At 34.1% G+C, this 18,033-nt stretch overlaps 3 protein-coding genes and 2 non-coding genes across 5 annotated transcripts; 4 read left to right on the top strand and 1 right to left on the bottom strand.

Moving 5' to 3' along the window:
• Positions 1-751: 751 nt before the first annotated feature.
• On the bottom strand, positions 752-2,241 carry LOC111470802 (transcription factor MYB78-like). Its single transcript, XM_023116427.1, has 3 exons — positions 1,979-2,241; positions 1,726-1,855; positions 752-1,614 (listed from the first exon to the last, which is right to left on the bottom strand). The coding sequence occupies exons 1-3, from the start codon at positions 2,142-2,144 to the stop codon at positions 999-1,001; spliced, it is 912 nt and encodes a 303-aa protein (XP_022972195.1). The 5' UTR covers positions 2,145-2,241; the 3' UTR covers positions 752-998.
• Positions 2,242-8,400: 6,159 nt separating this feature from the next.
• Positions 8,401-12,819, top strand: LOC111470801 (30S ribosomal protein S1, chloroplastic). Its single transcript, XM_023116426.1, has 7 exons — positions 8,401-8,777; positions 9,118-9,393; positions 9,709-9,789; positions 10,123-10,404; positions 10,486-10,596; positions 11,264-11,350; positions 12,434-12,819. Exons 1-7 carry the CDS (start codon positions 8,475-8,477, stop codon positions 12,533-12,535), a joined length of 1,242 nt encoding a protein of 413 aa, XP_022972194.1. The 5' UTR covers positions 8,401-8,474; the 3' UTR covers positions 12,536-12,819.
• A 1,291-nt stretch (positions 12,820-14,110) lies between these two features.
• LOC111470800 (dihydrolipoyl dehydrogenase 1, mitochondrial) lies at positions 14,111-16,549 on the top strand. Its single transcript, XM_023116424.1, has 2 exons — positions 14,111-14,482; positions 15,054-16,549. Exons 1-2 carry the CDS (start codon positions 14,213-14,215, stop codon positions 16,302-16,304), a joined length of 1,521 nt encoding a protein of 506 aa, XP_022972192.1. The 5' UTR covers positions 14,111-14,212; the 3' UTR covers positions 16,305-16,549.
• Positions 16,550-17,726: 1,177 nt separating this feature from the next.
• On the top strand, positions 17,727-17,798 carry TRNAP-AGG. Its single transcript has one exon. It is a non-coding gene; the product is annotated as a tRNA-Pro (tRNA).
• Positions 17,799-17,932: 134 nt separating this feature from the next.
• Positions 17,933-18,004, top strand: TRNAP-AGG. The gene has a single exon. It is a non-coding gene; the product is annotated as a tRNA-Pro (tRNA).
• Positions 18,005-18,033: the final 29 nt, after the last annotated feature.

Raw genomic sequence — 18,033 nt, 5'->3', positions numbered from 1 at the left:
TTCTAAACTCCATACAAAATTATTATTTAAATATTTAAAAGTGGAACCAATTATTCAATGTCTTTTATTATTTTAATTCAACATTATCCATCCACATAACTATTTGTACTTCCCATCATCAAAACATTAACCTTTTAGAGTTAAATTACACTTTTACCCTCATTGTAAAACGGATTTTTAAATTAATTACATTTTAGGTCGAAAATTCAACCTTTGAACTCGAAATATTTAAATGTATATCACTGTTCATGTTATGCTTTATTTTATGTCGATTATTGAGTTATATTCGTTTCAAATACTGATTACCTTCACATTGACGGATATACTTTCAGCGGTTCACAAAATATCTCAAAAATCTACATATTTGATAAACTAAAACGTCGATAGGAGTTCATATGTACTAAATTGTTTTGAAAGTCAAGTTTTTTAGATATGTTAGTTGTGTATACAGCTAGATGAGTTTGAAAATTACGAGCTTCGGGATAATTGTTTTTTTTCACTTACCCATATTGTAAACACCAATTAGTTATTTCATGATATTGACAGATAATATCTTTTTGATTGCGAGAGACTGAATAATAATAATTTTATATAGTTTTTATTAATTATTATTTTTTAGTTTAAGCTCAATAATAAACCTCAAGGAATTGATAATGATACCATAAAATAATTATTTAAAAAAAAAAAAAGGAAAGAAGGAATGAAGAAGCTAGCTAGATAGCTAGCACTCCTTTAATGAAAAAAAAGGGAAAAAAAAAAAACTCAAGATTCAATTATACAAATTCCCACCAAGCCCCAATAATTGCAAATTTAAAGAAACACTTTTTTTAAACAAAAAGAAAAAAAAGATAAGAACAATCCAAAAAATTGGACTCTGTTCTTCGTAAAATCCTAGAATTCCTCTAGTTTTTTTACCCTTCTTCTTAGAAGGATCATGATCTTGATCTCTACAAATTATGTATAATTTCCCCTTTTTATTGCATCTTGTTCATTGTTTTTTAATTCAGATGCTGCTGCAAGAGCCAGAAGTAGTCGGTGCCGGGGCCGGCGGTACTCCAGAAGTTCTCCGATGTGTCAACGCCACCGTCCTCCGCCAGCCACTCGCAAGAACTCTGCTCCATCGCTTGAAAATCCAATTCCCCCTCGTTAAAGAATCCGACCGCCGAGCTCTGCATCGGCGGCGGCGGGGGTGGCGGTGGTGCCGTATCTTGCCCATACCCCACCGAAAAACAACCGAAATTATTGTAGCAATCCGTCAACTCCGACACGGAGGAGCCCTGTGTCCCGTCGGAGGAGCCTCCACCGGAGCTGGAATTCTCCGACGCGTAACTCGGTGTGACTTGTGAAGTACTAACGAAATCGCTCCCGTTGTTCATCAGCGGCGGCGCCACTGATCCGTACGATCCGTTGCCGTCGACGGCTGTTGTCGCGGCGGCAGAAGCCTGAATCCGTTCGACGAGCCGCGGTATCCAGAGATATCGCATGGTGTCCTTGAATTGCTTGCTGTTAACGTCGCATTTTAGCTGTTTAGCGTGCTTCTGAACCCGAGTCCTCCAGTAGTTCTTTATCTCATTATCAGTTCGTCCAGGTAAATGTTGAGCAATTTTCGACCATCTGAAAATTAAAATTTCTTGTTCTTAAATTCATATACTAATTTTTTTTAGAAATTAATGAAAAATCATACATTAAATATACATTTTACAATTAAGCAATAAAATCGCGTACCGATTTCCCCAACGGGAATGAAGATCGAGAATCAAGAGCTGTTCTTCAAGCGTAATGTTTCCACGGCGGACGTCCGGGCGGAGATAGTTCAGCCACCGCAACCTGCAGCTTTTTCCGGTACGTTTCAGACCTGTAAATCAATCGATCAATTAAAGATTCAAATAGACGAAAGAAATGTGCGATTGACAAAATCAGATTCAGAGAGAAACAGAGGAATCGGAATCAGTTAGGGTTCCGGCGAGGAATCATTTACCAGCGCAGCGAGCGAGTAAATTCCAGCGGCCGTCGCCGTGATTAGCGATGTAATTGATGAGAGCTATGTCTTCCTCGACCGTCCACGGTCCACGCCTCAGGTCTCCATCATCGTCGCCGCCTTGGAAGTTACCGGAATCGATCTGTCGGTCTTTATTTCCGTCCATTTCCCGTCGATCAGTAGCGGATGGATTTGATTTCCGACGAAGGTTTATAGAGAGAGAAAGGGGGCTACGGGGAGGACAGAGAAGAAAGGGGGGTGGTTTTATAGATCCAGAAAGTTGAGGGCCTTAAAATGAGAGAAAAAGAAAAATTAAAGGAGTAAGCCGCAATAACGGAGTTTAATTAATTAATCACTTAATTACCACTTAATCTCCATTATTAATGAAGTTAATGCGACTCTCCACTCCCCTCCCGAGTTCTACCTTTTGACTATTTAGAGCCCCTTTGAAACTTCAGCTTATTTATTTTAGTGGCCGTATATATTAATTCCTTTTATTTTATTTTCTTGTAAATTTTAATTCTTTTCCTATTTTATTTATTATGTTCAACATTTTACACTAAAAAAAAAAACTAAATTTTGAAACAATTTGTTAATATTTTATTATGAATTAACTTTAATTTAATTCCTTGATTTTCCTCTACTTCTAAATGTATATAGCTTAGTAAATTTATTTTATTCTTAAAGTTTAATTTCTTCCCTTTCAAATTAAATCAAAATTCAACCAAATAAATAATAAATAAAAAATTACCAAAATACCCTAAAAAAAAATAACAAAGATCATCTAACCTAATCAACAAAAACCAAATTTTAAAAGGAAAAAATAAATCCAAAAACTAATCAAAATATTAATAAATTCTTAAAATTTTAATTTTGAATATGATAAATCTTTAAAAAAAAATCGATATTTAAAATATTAATTGATTTATCGTATATAAATTTTTAAGTTTTTATGAGATCCAACGCTTATAATTTTAATTTTATTTCTATTAAATTCTCCATCTAAAAATGCTGGAAGCTGGCGACCACGCTAGCCTATTACTTATGGAGCCAAGAGTTGGTTTCTTTTTCTCCACTTATAGCATGAGACGTTAGAAATGGTATCAAAGTAGTGTTCTTTTAATACGTCGTGATTCAGAGACGAATCGAGATAGAAGTTAGAAGAGAGCATTTGATGCTCGAGTAAAATTTTATTTTATTATCGAAGACATCAGTTTTGTTACATTTTTTAATTAAAAAATTATAATTATCGTTTATTTGTACTATTTGTATCGTACACCCAAAAAATAATAAATAAAAAATAAACCAACCTCACGAAAGGTACCGACAAAATTGACACTACAAAAACTAAAATATCCCTTGCAAGAATCTCACGAGAACAATAATCAAAACCGAATAATTAATAGTCGTGAGTAGAAAATAAATAAGCTAGAAATTGCCACATTTTCATTTCTAGAATTTTTCATATATATATTTTTTATTTATTTGTTCATTCATTAAATACTTTCATTAATTTTTCAATAAACATCGATTAATCACATAAAAAATAATATATATTTTTTTAAATCCTTTTATATGAATAAATGTGATTAGATGTCCACGATGGATTATAAATATTTTTTATTTTTTTATAAATGTAGGGTAGCCAGTAGAAAGAAAGCCTATTATTCTATGGGCATGACGGTCACGTGCTAAAATCTATGTCGTCCACTGCCTATTAAAAATATATAATTTTTATTTAAAAAAATTAAAATGATTTATTTATTTATCAAATCCCATTTGGAATATGCTTAAAATATTAAGAATTATCATTTTATAATCGATGAATATATTCTGAAATAAAGACAATATAATATCTACAAAACTATTATTAAATTCATATTATTATCTATTTTTAGATATTTGTAACTAATTAAATAATTAAAATACGATGCGTGTAAGAAGAAAAAGGTTGGCAGGGGAAATCTAGAAGGATGATCGACTTTTATCATTCTCCTACTCCCTCTAAGGGAACTATAATAAAATTCAAAATTAATCATTATAATAATAAATGTTATATCATTTATTTTTAAAATATTTTTAATTATAACTCAACATTTATCGACTTAATTAATATTTATGCAACATTTTTAAGATAAAATAAAAAGTAGTAACTTTTTCGGAAAGAGTGAGATAATGCTAGGCTGAGGATTCTCTGTCTTTTTAAAGACTTTTTATTTCCGTTGGGCCTCTACAATCACCCTGGTGCAGACTGAATCTCTTTTTCCGTATATATCTATATTGGGTTCGAGAGTCAGTCTCCTTAATCAACAGATACTTCTACTTCTTCCTGTAAAGACAAATCGAGATCCATATCCTATGGAAGGAAAGAGGGTTGAGCTTATGCCGGTGCTTCAAATCATCTTGACCTCGGTTAAATCCCGGAGGTCGCTTGCATCTGCAAATTCACCCAAAGTATTTGTTAAAAGATAAGATCAAAATGAGGAAGAATTAAGAAGGATAGTGATTGGAATTTTGAAAATTCAAAGTTAAAAAGCCGAATTTTAAGGATAAATGGCTTTGACTTATTCAAAGGACGGTGCGTTTTGGAAGAGATTAAAAAAAAAAGAATATATATTTTATTTTTATTTTCTCTTCAAACTCTTCTGAAGCGTCTTTGACCCAAACACGTCATTGTTTTGTTAACTTAAAATTAATTATTATTATTATTATTATTTTCTTTTGGTTATTCTCCCATTTTTGACCTTCAACGCATGCGCTCCTTAAATTAAAATATTTTATTCTCTCCTTTTGCCTTATTTGACCATTTTACCCTCGTAAACCCTAAAGGAATTAATTAAAATAAAGTAAATTAATTATGAGGATGAAGCATACGTAATATATTTGAATCAATCAATATTATTATTTTATGTAATAAGTTGTGATCTTACGTTTTTGTTTCATGGCTATTAAAAAAATAAATAATTTGTTTATGAGGATTATTAAATATTAAATTTAAGGGCTAAATTGGAATAATATTTCCTTAAAGAGTTGTTAAACAAGGGTGGGTAGCCTACATGTCAGTTGCACTTACAACTCCGCTGTTAAAAAGCTCCATCGTCTTTTATACTTAAATTTCTGAGCTGGATGCTGATGTGGCAATAAGACGTGTCCCAATCACGTCCACCGTTTCAGAATATCCCAATTTCTTTTTTCATTTTTATTTTGTAACACAATGATATATATAGAGAGAAAATAATAAGTTTATCTAATTTAGGTTAGAAATAACTATCCTCTAAGAACTATATTGTTACACTACGAAAGCAGTATAAATATTAATTTGCTCGTAAACCCGTCTCGAGCATTTCTAATATAAACAATAAGGTCTATCTCATTTGATTGTAAATCATTTACCGAACATTTTTTTTTTTTTTTAATATAAGAATCGACAATATTTGATAAGTTTATAATCAAGTTTACATGTCGTAATATGAGTAGTAATTCAATATTTAGGTGCCGATTTCGTGTAATCCAAATTAGCTTAGTGATGATGACGATAAAAAAATAATAATAATAATAAATAATTGATGCCAATATGTCTCTTTCTCACTCTAAAGAGGAGAGAGAAAATAAGAGATCAAAAGGAATTTTGGAAGAGAAAAGTAAGTCGTTTCTTGAGAGGACAACCATATTGACACGAAGTCCAGATTCAGTGGCACTTCATCCTTAAACCCACCATTCTTTTTTTTGTACCTTTTTTTTACCTTTATTTATTTATATATATATATAAATTTATAAAAATATTAACGATAATACGATAAAAGGACGTTCTATGCAAAGTTGATGAATTAAAATATAATGTTTGAAATTTTAACGACAAATTTAATACATTTCAACTAATCGTAAAATATATTTTTTATAATGATTGAAGTTCATTGCTAGCATATATTGTCTTTTTTTGGTCTTTTTCTTTTCAGCTCTCCTTCAAAGTTTTTAAAATTTGTTTCGTCCGAAGAGGTTTCCACGCACTCATAAATAATGTTTCATTCTTCTTCTCAACCGATGTGGGATGTGAGATCCTACCCCATTTGGAGAAGAGAACGAAAACTTATTAAAACTTCGGCGTAACAAACACATTTTAAAAACTTTGGAGAGAAGCTCGAAAAGAAAAGACTAAATAAGACAATATATGCTACCGGTGGATTTTGACGGTTATATTTTTAATTTTTTTAAAATTTTGTTATGTAAATTATTATATTTTTAATAACGTGGTTTTCGGATCCACTATAATAATAATAATTAAAACCTAGCTTGATTAGGGGATGTTACGTTTAGGTAATGGACCGTATCACAACCCACTAACTATCATTATCAATTGGGTTTGAAAATTAAGTGTAATATTTGTAAATTATTCCATTTTTATGACCAATTTGGTTGATTAAATGATCATTTTAGGGCCTTAAACTCATCTATTTCAAACCCTATGGCTGCCTATTTCCTACTTAAATGCATCCAATTTCAACCAAAGTATTCTATAATTAATTTTGTCATAACCCACTAACTTTATTCTCAATTATTGTATAATTAATTATATGCTTTTCTTATTTCCCCCCCCCAAAAAAAATCTATTTAAAAAATTAAATAAAAATACGTTTAAATAATTATTTTGTATTTCTTTTTATCGTCACAGGAAAGAACAGATATGTGAATTAACCGAGACAATGTGATTTTTATTTTAAAAAGAGAGTAGAAAAAATTAAATTATTAATTATAAAATATAGTGACCGTATTAAATTCATAAAATTTATAACAAAGGTATATTATAATTACATTTTTATTAAAAGTTGTGAGTTTTATTATTTAATGTTTTTGTGCATTAATTAAATTTAANTTTTTTTTTTTTTTTTTTTTTTTTTTTGTCTTTTTATGTCTCGGTTTTTAAAATATATATTGTTTATTAGAATTATAGTTTTTTATTTGAGCGTGGAATTAGAATATTAAACAATGTCATTATTTTCGTGAAATAAATCAGCTCTCAGCGAAGTTTCGAATATGAAATTTTCGATTACACACCTTTACTTAGCCTTGTCATTAGAGAAGCTCGTTTTGGTTCACATATGATAACATCTTTGTGTAATTATTTATTTGACAAATACTCACTTTAGCTCGGGTTTTATAGACTACACCTAGTTTCAGTTGTTTGTAATTGTATGACGGGTCTTTTCAATCACGAGCTACTTCTATATCTAAAGAGTAATTTTATTTTTTCCTGTTAACCCCTTAGAATTTTAAATTACACAAAGATCAAAATAGTTTTTAAAAAATCAAATTAAATAAACCCAAAATGGATAAGTTCGAGGGCTCACGTGATACACGTAGGATCCATTACTTTATAGATTAAGGAAGGCCCAGGCCCAATTGAATGGGATTAGACAGAGGCCCATTCATTAAAGAGCCCATGTAGATCCAAATACTTTATTGGCCCAAGTGATTGTTGGGCTTTGAATGGCCCAACTGTATTGCAAAACGTATTGGGCTTTAAAGCCCAATTTAAAGTCGGGTCAACTTTCAGCCCAATTCGATATGAAATGGGCTATTGAGCTTTGAGAAACCCAATGGGGAAAGGCTTGGCGTCAAGATCCATAGAAAAGGGAAGTTAATCAAATAATTACTGAAAATTAAAAAAAAAAAATCATAATTAATCCATATACTTTATTATATAACAATATTATTTTTATCGAATAAATGGATAAAATTACTTATGAACTTTCGACAGTAACGTTAAAATATTACTGACGGTAAATTTTGTGAGTATTTTTTAAATACAATACAAATATTAAGGGTATTTTTTGAGCTTTTAAAAAAAAATTGAAGAGTATTAACGAAACTTTTAAAAGTTCAAATCGAAATTTTGTAAAGTATTAACATTTTTTGTCCAAACAAACGATAAAATATTGAAAGTCCTCACTGGCACAATGTCAGGTGTCTGACTCTCATGTGGGATCTCACAAATCCACTCCCTTTAGAGGGCCTTAGTCCTCGCTGGTATACCGTTCGGTGTCTAACTTTGATGTTATTTATAACAACTCAAACTCACGGCTAGCAGATATTGTCCGCTTTGACTCGTTACGTATTGTCGTCAGCCTCATAGTTTTAAAATGCGTTACTAGGGATAAGTTTTCACACTCTTATAAGAAAATGTATTGTTCTCCGCTCAAATCGAGGTAGGATCTCACATTCTTAATAGTATTTTTTTTATTAATAATTTAACCTATATTTTATATATTTAGCAAATAATCATTATTTTACACATTAAAATTTATTGAGCAAATTATTACCAATTTATCATATAAAACCTTTTTTTTTTTTTTTTTTTTTTAATTCAACGAAATTCGAACGCTTTCACTATATATTTACTAATTTATATATTATTCAAAAGTAATTTCCTCCGCCTTATCCAACCCAAAACCTTATCAGTTCTGTTTACTTAGTCGGGGCCTCAGGGGGAAGAAGGAGAATGGCTTCCATGGCTCAGCAATTCAATGGGCTGCGATGCGCGCCTCTATCTTCATCGCGTCTCTCGAAGCCGTTTTCATCGAGGCATCTGCAGAACAGGGCCCGTTCACTTCCTGTTCAAGCTGCTGTCATTACGAGCCCCATTCCCAGTCCACTGGTGAAGGAACGTTTCAAGCTGAAGGAGATCTTTGAGGAGGCATATGAACGCTGCCGTAATGCCCCTGTAGAAGGCATCTCCTTCACTGTCGAGGACTTCCATTCCGCTATTGAGAAATACGACTTCAATTCTGAAGTCGGAACTAAGGTTATTTGCGTGTTCTTTTTGTTTTCTCTCTTGTAATTTTGTGTGGAAGGGATGTTCTGGAGTTGATTATTTTTTTCTTTAATTTGATATTGTGCGAGTTTTTGTAAGAATTGGGAACTGTTTTGATAGTGTTGGATTATAGTTCGTTATGTGATTCTGTGAAATTTCTTGTTAATTACACTGGAATTTGGATATTGTGAACTTGAATGGTTTGTTAATTCGATTTTGTTCTGGGAAATGGAAGTGAAAATGCTTATGCGAATTGGAAAGTATACTGATAGTGTCATCTTCGGGCATTTGAAGGAGATTGGGTCGTAATTTATGTAGTTTACCTCTTCAGGTGAAAGGTACTGTGTTCTGTACGGATTCCAATGGAGCACTCGTTGACATTACTGCCAAGTCTTCTGCATACTTGCCATTGCAGGAGGCTTGCATTCACAGAATAAAACATGTTGAAGAAGCAGGAATATATCCTGGTTTGAGACAGGAGTTTGTCATTATTGGTGAGAATGAAGCTGATGATAGCTTGGTTTTGAGCTTAAGATCCATCCAATATGACCTGGCTTGGGAGAGGTGCAGACAGCTTCAAGCAGAGGATGTTGTTGTCAAGGGTAAGGTGGGTATTTCCATCCAATTTGTGGTTCTTTTGTTCATCTTTTTGTTTGAAGTATTGGTGTAGGATCGAGGTCTAGTCGTGTAATAAGAAACTATAAAGTACTATAACATTCCTGGTATGATTAATTTAAAATCACCACTAAACTCAAGTTTGAATTGATAGGCTTACTATGAACATAGGACTTCAACTTAGTTTTGATACTATGTTAAATTTCCACTAAACCCAAAATTTTAGGCCGATAGATTGCAATAAATTTGATTTTTGTTTGATACTTAAAAATTCATATGTAGCCATTCTTTTGTGTTCAATATTCAGGTGGTTGATGCAAACAAAGGTGGAGTTGTGGCAGTTGTGGAAGGCCTAAGAGGGTTCGTCCCTTTCTCACAAATATCGACGGTATTTTCTATTAGCTATTAATGACTTTCACATTTTGAAAGATTTCCTCGCTTTATGTATATGTAATAGATTATAGTTTCTGTTGGAGTAAAGCATTTTAGTTTCTCACAGTTGTTAATTGATGAATGGTTTTATTATTTACAAAGGTCATGCTGATTTTCACTCCCTTCCCTTAACAAAGTATTGGATACCTACGATATACTCTTCTCTTTTCTATATGTGAATTACTTTCCCTTTTGGTGTCAAGGACTATAGTAGTTTCCTTGATTTTAGTTATATACTGGCAATTAACATCATACCTCTTTTTTTCATTATGTTCATGCAATTAATCAGAAATCAACTGCTGAAGAGCTTCTCATGAAAGAGATTCCTTTGAAATTTGTGGAGGTTGATGAAGAACAATCAAGGCTTGTCCTTAGTAACCGTAAGGCCGTGGCTGACAGCCAGGCACAGCTTGGAATTGGATCAGTGGTCATTGGGACAGTTCAAAGCCTTAAACCTTATGGTGCATTCATTGACATTGGTGGAGTCAATGGTCTTCTTCATGTCAGTCAAATCAGTCATGACCGGATATCAGATATTGCAACAGTTCTTCAGCCTGGAGACACTCTCAAGGTAGTTTAATGGCCTTCAAGTGATTTATAAGGCTTCTCACACTCATGTTCCCAAGTCTTACAATGAGTTATTCTGGCATAGGTCATGATATTGAGCCATGATCGTGAGAGAGGCCGAGTTAGTCTTTCTACCAAGAAATTAGAGCCCACTCCAGGGGACATGATTCGCAATCCAAAGCTTGTCTTTGAGAAGGTATTCTCTTTGCTAGTTAGAGTTATCTTTTCTGTCACTTTGTACCAGTGCTGATTCTTTTTTTCGTAAGACGTGCACAAGAACGTGGTTATGGTCTTTCTGCTACAGTGTTACCATAATGATAAATTTTTACTAGTTAAATTGCAAATTTTCATATGCCCAAGTTCTTGTGCTATGGTAGGGTAGAGGAAACTACTAACTAATGCTAATTTGCCTTCATCCCTGGTAGCATGTGCTTCCGTCTTGTTTTCAGCATTTTAAAACTATGATTATATCAGACTTCTCTTATAGATTTTTAGTGGTTATCCCTTGAAATGTTGAAAACAAAACCTAGCGTCATATGGAGGAATGCTTGTAAAGCTCTATTTTTGTATGTTTGGATATAAAAGGTAGTAACTATTTTGAAAATAGAGAGATATTAGAGTTCCTGGATCCTTGTGTTTTGTATAGCCTTTTGTAAGAGCGCACTTGATAGGAGTATTTGTAATAGTTTTTGGAGGGGGGCTGTATGAAACCTCCTGTGGCCTCAGTTGGGGTAAAACCTTATCTTCATTTTTTTTTCCAATTCCGAGTTCATTTCCTATCAAATAGTAGACTAAAAAAGAAGGTAAAAAGATGAAAAATTGCTAGAGGTATATTGTAACTATAATTTTGTTTCTATTTACAGGCTGAGGAGATGGCACAAACTTTCAGGCAAAGAATAGCCTATGCAGAGGCAATGGCACGTGCCGACATGCTTAAGTTTCAGCCTGAGGTACTTCACAGCGATCTATCCTTGAGATTTCTAAACCGTACCAAGTTAATGATAAATGCAACTAAATTTTACATGCTGTAGTTCTAAACCAAAATGTGGAAAGTTCATCAGTTCCTTTGCCAAAAAAAGGAAAAAAAAAAAAAAAGAAAAAAGAAAAGAAACGTACATCCTTTCTACTTCATTGGGTACTTGCAATGTGGGATGAAAGTCCAATTTTGCAGTTGTGGACCGCTAGCAGATATTGTCCTCTTTAGACTTTTCCTTTCGGGTTTTAAAACGCGTTTACTTGGGAGAGATTTCCACACCTTTATAAAGAATGTTTTGTTCTTCTCCTCAATCGATGGGGGATCTCACAACAACTTGATAACAATCTGCATCAATACTCATTCTTTTTATGTGTCAAATAGAAAGACAATGATGTAGAACTATAGAATAGAAAGGACTGTCATCATTGATTAGGAAATGACAATGGGCTGTACTCTTTTGGATATTCTTATATTTTTTGGTTGATATTCTATGATTTAGGAGGATTTCTATAAGATATTGTTGGATACTCCTATAATTCAAAAGTGTATTAAGCTTAACTGTTGGACTAGTTAAAAGTATCCTTTATAAGATATTAGAAGCGTTCATAACTATACTTTTTCATTTCCAATGAAGTGCTATTAAGTTCTTTTTCGAAGGTTGTTATGGAAATAGTTTCATGTTGAGGATTGTTGGGAGAGGAGTTCCACGTTGGCTAATTAAGAAGTTGATCATGGATTTATAAGTAAGAAATATATCTCCATTGGTATGAGGCCTCTTGAGAAAACCAAAAGGAAAGCCATGAGAGCTTATATTCAAAGTGGACAATATCATATCATTGTAGAGGTCCGTGATTCGTAACACTTCACAAGAAATTAGTGCTCTCTGATGTCATTCAAAATTAAGTACTCACTCATGCTATCAGAAGTCAGCATTGAATTGGTTATTCGTATATTGAATCTTGTTCTCAATCTTCTGTTGTCCTTCATTTCTCTTTGCAGCGGACTTTATATCGTTGAATTTGAACCTAAATGGTGACTTGTTTTCTTAACCATACAGAGTGGATTGACCTTGACTACTGATGGAATATTGGGACCAATGACCCCAGAGTTGCCCGTAGAGGGTTTAGATTTGAACGATGTTCCTCCAGCTGAAGAGTGAAGATTCAAAGCTTTCCCACTGCTGTGTTCTGTACACTGTTTCAAATTGTACACAGAGGTCAGCCCTTGTAATTTGGTACGCAACTTAGCTCTTCATGTCGTAGCTTACTGTTGAATGCTTAATGAAAGCCTTGCCTCTTCATTTTCATTCTCTACCTTTTTGTTTCATTGGTTTCGGCATGGAAAATGAAAATTTGTTTGATCAACACTGTTAGATTTCATTATAGTTGATGTTGGACAGAATTCCTCTAAGCTTTATGTATTAATGAATGTATTTTTACTCAACTCGAACACACTTTTTCGACTTTTGTTATTGGCTAGCCATGAGAGTTAACTAAAAAAGCTTCGAGAGATCTTCGGTAGTATCTTTTTTCCCCTTAAAAGCTTTTATTGAAATGATTTTAACTTAATAGACTCGTGTGTTTGGTTATATCTTCTTAAACGTGATTTTAATCTCCATTATGGGAAGAAAGGAGTGACCTTGACAATGCGGGAAAAAACCTCTTACTATTTGCTTACGCAGTCTTAACATAGGCAACTTTGATATCCGAGTGTGTCATATGCTAAAATGGTTGAGAAAGTACTTTGAGGAGAGTTATTGCTAGCATTAGTTATTTTGCTAAAAATGCGTCGAAAAATCTTTATATCTCGAACTCTTAAATTTGAAGGTACAACAAACTTTACTCATATGTCACGACAGTCACTTGTTCAAGAGTTCATATCTTACGAGTCATGTTAACAACGAAATACTATAGAATTAAGCCGTTCAAGCTGATTTGAACTTATAAGTTTGTCATTTCCCGATAAATTTAAGTTTTACACATTTAAGCGAATGTTCCATTTTTTAAATTGAATTGAGACGATGAATCAGGAGACAAACGAGCTTCGACCATCCATTGCATTGGAGATTTGTTTTTGGATTGGGCCATTCACCACCAAACATCCTGTGTGTGATGGTAGACCATGTGAGGCCACCATCTTACCTCTTTGTGAACTTCACACTATAAGATAATGTTGTTTTTTTCCTCCTCAAATATGGGCTTACCATCCCTTTGTCTTTTGATATTTTAGGATATTTACCCATTTTTTTAATAGAATTAAATTATTAAATACACCTTACCTACTATACTTTAATTTTTTAAAAAATTTTAAAAATAAGTTTTAACGGTTAGTTTTGGATAGAAACCGCTAATATTTTGTTTCAAAAACACCCTATGACCTTTTAGAAAGGTTTCAAAAATAGTGGGTAGCTTTCAAAATTTTTATTAATAATCTAAATATTTTTTAAAATTTAAAAACAAACCATCATAATTTTCTTTTTGAATACTTTAAAAAATACTTTTGATCTTTTTTTTTTTAAAAATTCAAAAATATATTTAATAGATAGTACTAAGTTTAAAAAATAATCATAAATTTAAAAAAAGACACGTATGTATATTGATTTTTTTTTTATTTTTTTAAAAATAAAGATTAAAGGTGTTAAAAGAGTATTTTTATTAATTTAATATTTTAAATTTCCAAAATATACGTAGCCATCGTCGACCAATTTACAAACCAAATTATTATTCTATTTAGGGGTTCGGTCAGAGGCACGAAGAAAGGAAGATTAGAAACGCCCATTTCAATCCTCCACTGTATAGAGACTCTGTAGGGGTTTCGATCGAGTTTCCAATCAACCATGGCTATGGCGAGCTTTGCTAGACGAAAGGCCTTCTTCTTCTCCAGGAATGCGTCCCATTCTTCCTCCATGGATGTTCTTAAGTTGACCTTCTCTCGGGGTTTCGCTTCATCGGGATCTGATGAAAATGATGTCGTCGTCATCGGCGGCGGCCCCGGAGGCTATGTTGCCGCCATCAAGGCTGCTCAGCTTGGACTCAAGACCACCTGCATCGAGAAGCGTGGGACTCTTGGCGGTACTTGTCTTAATGTTGGTTGCATCCCCTCCAAGGTGATTTCCTTGCTGCTGAATTTTCTTTGTTTGGTTCTTGATTCTTTTAGGCGATTTCTTTTTCTATTTCATAATTTTGTTTTGTGTTGGTTATTGAATTTTCTGATTCGGTAGTTCTTGTTGAAATTTTGTCGTTTGATTTCGTATTAGTTTGGTTTTTTTATTGTCTATTCAGGTAGATTGCATTAAAATATGATTGTTAGTTTGTCGAGTATTTCAGTTTTTTCTTATCTATTGTTGGAATTCAGATTTTGAACTTCTTCAGTGCTGTATAATCGACTATTTTCCCTCTAGGAAATGTGTTGCAACTTTTTCCTAACCTTTGACGAAGAAAGGATTGAATTTCTATCGGGTTTTATGATATTGACTGATGGAGCAATGGAGTTTTGAATCTAAAATGATGGGTGTTGTTTTAAGCATGGCATATCTTTTCTAATAATGTTGATGATTTATTAAGGGCAACTCGTTATTGCTCACCACTGACAGCTCCCATTACTTCAACATTTAGATCATATCAGAGATAAGTCCAAGTCTCTAACTTATGGATTGTGGTTTATTTTAATATTTTCAGGCTCTTCTTCATTCTTCCCACATGTATCATGAAGCTAAGCATGCATTTGCAAAACATGGCGTGAAGTTTTCTTCTCTTGAGGTTGATTTGCCTGCCATGATGTCCCAGAAAGATAAAGCAGTAGCTAATCTTACCCGAGGTATTGAAGGTTTGTTTAAGAAGAATAAAGTGAACTATGTCAAAGGCTATGGAAAGCTGATCTCCCCTTCTGAAGTTTCTGTTGACACCGTTGATGGGGGAAACACGGTTGTAAAAGGAAAGAATATCATAATTGCCACTGGTTCTGATGTCAAATCCTTACCTGGGATCACCATTGATGAGAAAAGAATTGTTTCATCTACAGGAGCTTTAGCTTTGTCTGAAATTCCCAAAAAGCTTGTGGTCATTGGCGCTGGTTACATTGGCCTTGAGATGGGTTCGGTATGGGGACGAATTGGCTCAGAGGTAACTGTTGTTGAGTTTGCTGCTGATATTGTTCCCTCGATGGATGCAGAAGTTCGCAAGCAATTTCAGCGCTCTCTAGAGAAGCAAGGAATGAAATTCAAGCTCAAAACTAAGGTGGTCGGAGTTGACACATCTGGAGATGGAGTAAAGCTGACCCTTGAGCCAGCAGCCGGTGGGGACAAGACCATTCTTGAGGCTGATGTTGTTCTTGTGTCTGCTGGTAGAACTCCATTCACTTCTGGACTTGGACTAGAGAAGTTAGGAGTGGAGACAGATAAGATCGGTCGGATTTTAGTAAATGATAGATTTGCTACAAATGTTCCTGGAATCTATGCTATTGGCGATGTAATTCCTGGGCCAATGTTAGCTCATAAGGCCGAAGAAGACGGTGTTGCTTGTGTGGAGTTTTTAGCTGGTAAGACAGGTCATGTGGACTATGACAAGGTTCCTGGGGTTGTATACACCCATCCTGAGGTCGCTTCTGTTGGAAAGACAGAGGAGCAGGTGAAAGCACTTGGGGTTTCTTATCGTGTCGGGAAGTTTCCATTCATGGCAAATAGTCGAGCCAAGGCAATTGATGATGCTGAAGGTTTAGTCAAAATATTGGCTGAAAAGGAAACAGACAAGATATTAGGAGTACACATAATGGCTCCCAATGCTGGGGAGCTGATTCATGAGGCAGCCATAGCTCTACAATACGATGCTTCAAGTGAGGACATAGCCCGTGTTTGCCATGCACATCCCACAATGAGTGAGGCACTGAAGGAAGCTGCTATGGCGACCTACGACAAGCCGATTCATATATAAGCGGTTAAACTGGGTGTTCTTCCATTTTTTTTCCCTTAATTTATGTCATTTTTATCAAAAGGAGATTTGGAATGACTTTCATGAGTCATTCATTTTCCTTGTCACTCCCTTCAGTGAAGGGTTCGAAGTGTTTCAAATACAGATTTGCTGTCTTTTAGCTTCCATTTTGCTCTGGTTACAATAATGTTGTGCTTTGATACCTGAGTTTCAAATAACATGAGATCGGAATATGTTGAACAATTGAATCCTTAAGGTCCAGTTGAGTTTACTTCTGTGACTGCAGGGAAACAAGTGTGCAGCCAAACACAAATTACACTAATTCGAAACGATGAACGATGAGATTTGCTCATTAGAAACCAAAATTATCATTTTGTGCAGCTTTACAAGCAATCAGCAGGAACGATGAGATTTGCTCATTAGAAACCAAAATTATCATTTTGTGCAGCTTTACAAGCAATCAGCAGCACAGAGGTTATACAAGGGTTCAGACAAGTAAACTGGTAATAACAAAACCATCATCATCTGAGCTTGTCTATGTTTCTGATGCAGAAGATGATTTTGAAAGCTTATACAAGGGTGTAGTTAACATGCTAGCTTGTCTATGTTTCTGATGCAGAAGATGATTTTGAAAGCTTATACAAGGGTGTAGTTAACATGCTGTGATGTTTGTGATTCTTGATTTAGGGAAATAATGGTTTAGATCTTATAATTGTGAAGTTGATGAGTTCATATGGATTAGTACTGTCTCAAGTTCTTCTTGGAATGAAGTTTGTTTCTTGAGGAATGCTTCATAACTTGAGATTTAGATTTTTGTTTCCTTCTTTCTTATGTGGAAGGCATGTCGGAAGTTTATACTCATTCAAGTTCATATTCAAATATTGTCTGCTTTATGTATCGACGTTAACCTCACGGATTTAGAACGCGTTTACTAGGGAGAGGTTTCCACACCCTTATAAGGAATGCTTCATTCTCCTCTTCAACCGATGTGAGATCGTGTAATTCACCCCTTTTGGGGTCCAACGTCCTCACTAGCACATTGCCCGATGTTGGGCTTTAATACTAGTTACCATGTCTCGTTTGTGTATCCATTTGCTTTCACTGCTCCATAAATGGAGACTTGTCATCCTATTGCTTGACTAATTTAATACTCGAGGTACGATGGTATCATGAGATTCCTCTTATATATTGCTCACATATCTCATGACGTCACGACGTGAATTTTGCTATATTAAAATGTTGGAGCATGCTTCTATTTAGCCTTTTATGTCTACGTCATTGAATGACATTCATTTATGTTAATTTAATTTTAGTTGAAGAAATGTAAGCGTGGGAATCAAATCTTTAACAAATATCTTATTCATTTTGCAATATCAGAAAACTATTAAGTAACAATAACAATTTTGAAAAGGCATGTGACAACAAGGGCATTTGGTCTAGTGGTATGATTCTCGCTTAGGGTGCGAGAGGTCCCGAGTTCAATTCTCGGAATGCCCCATGATTTTTTTTCTTAAAATGGTCCCATAAAACGCAGCACCGCCCGTCGTTTTGTCAGCGAATAATCTCTCATGGTAGCCTCTGCCTCATTATCAACCAACAAATTTTTAACTTTCCAATCACCGGAATAACAAGGGCATTTGGTCTAGTGGTATGATTCTCGCTTAGGGTGCGAGAGGTCCCGAGTTCAATTCTCGGAATGCCCCTTATTTTTTTTATTTTCGAATTATTTTTT

Source organism: Cucurbita maxima, unplaced genomic scaffold, assembly GCF_002738345.1.
Source record: "Cucurbita maxima cultivar Rimu unplaced genomic scaffold, Cmax_1.0 Cma_Scf00047, whole genome shotgun sequence".
NCBI classification, from domain to species: domain Eukaryota; kingdom Viridiplantae; phylum Streptophyta; class Magnoliopsida; order Cucurbitales; family Cucurbitaceae; genus Cucurbita; species Cucurbita maxima.
Note: the sequence above shows the minus strand (reverse complement) of the source record. Positions and strands in the feature narration are given on the sequence as shown.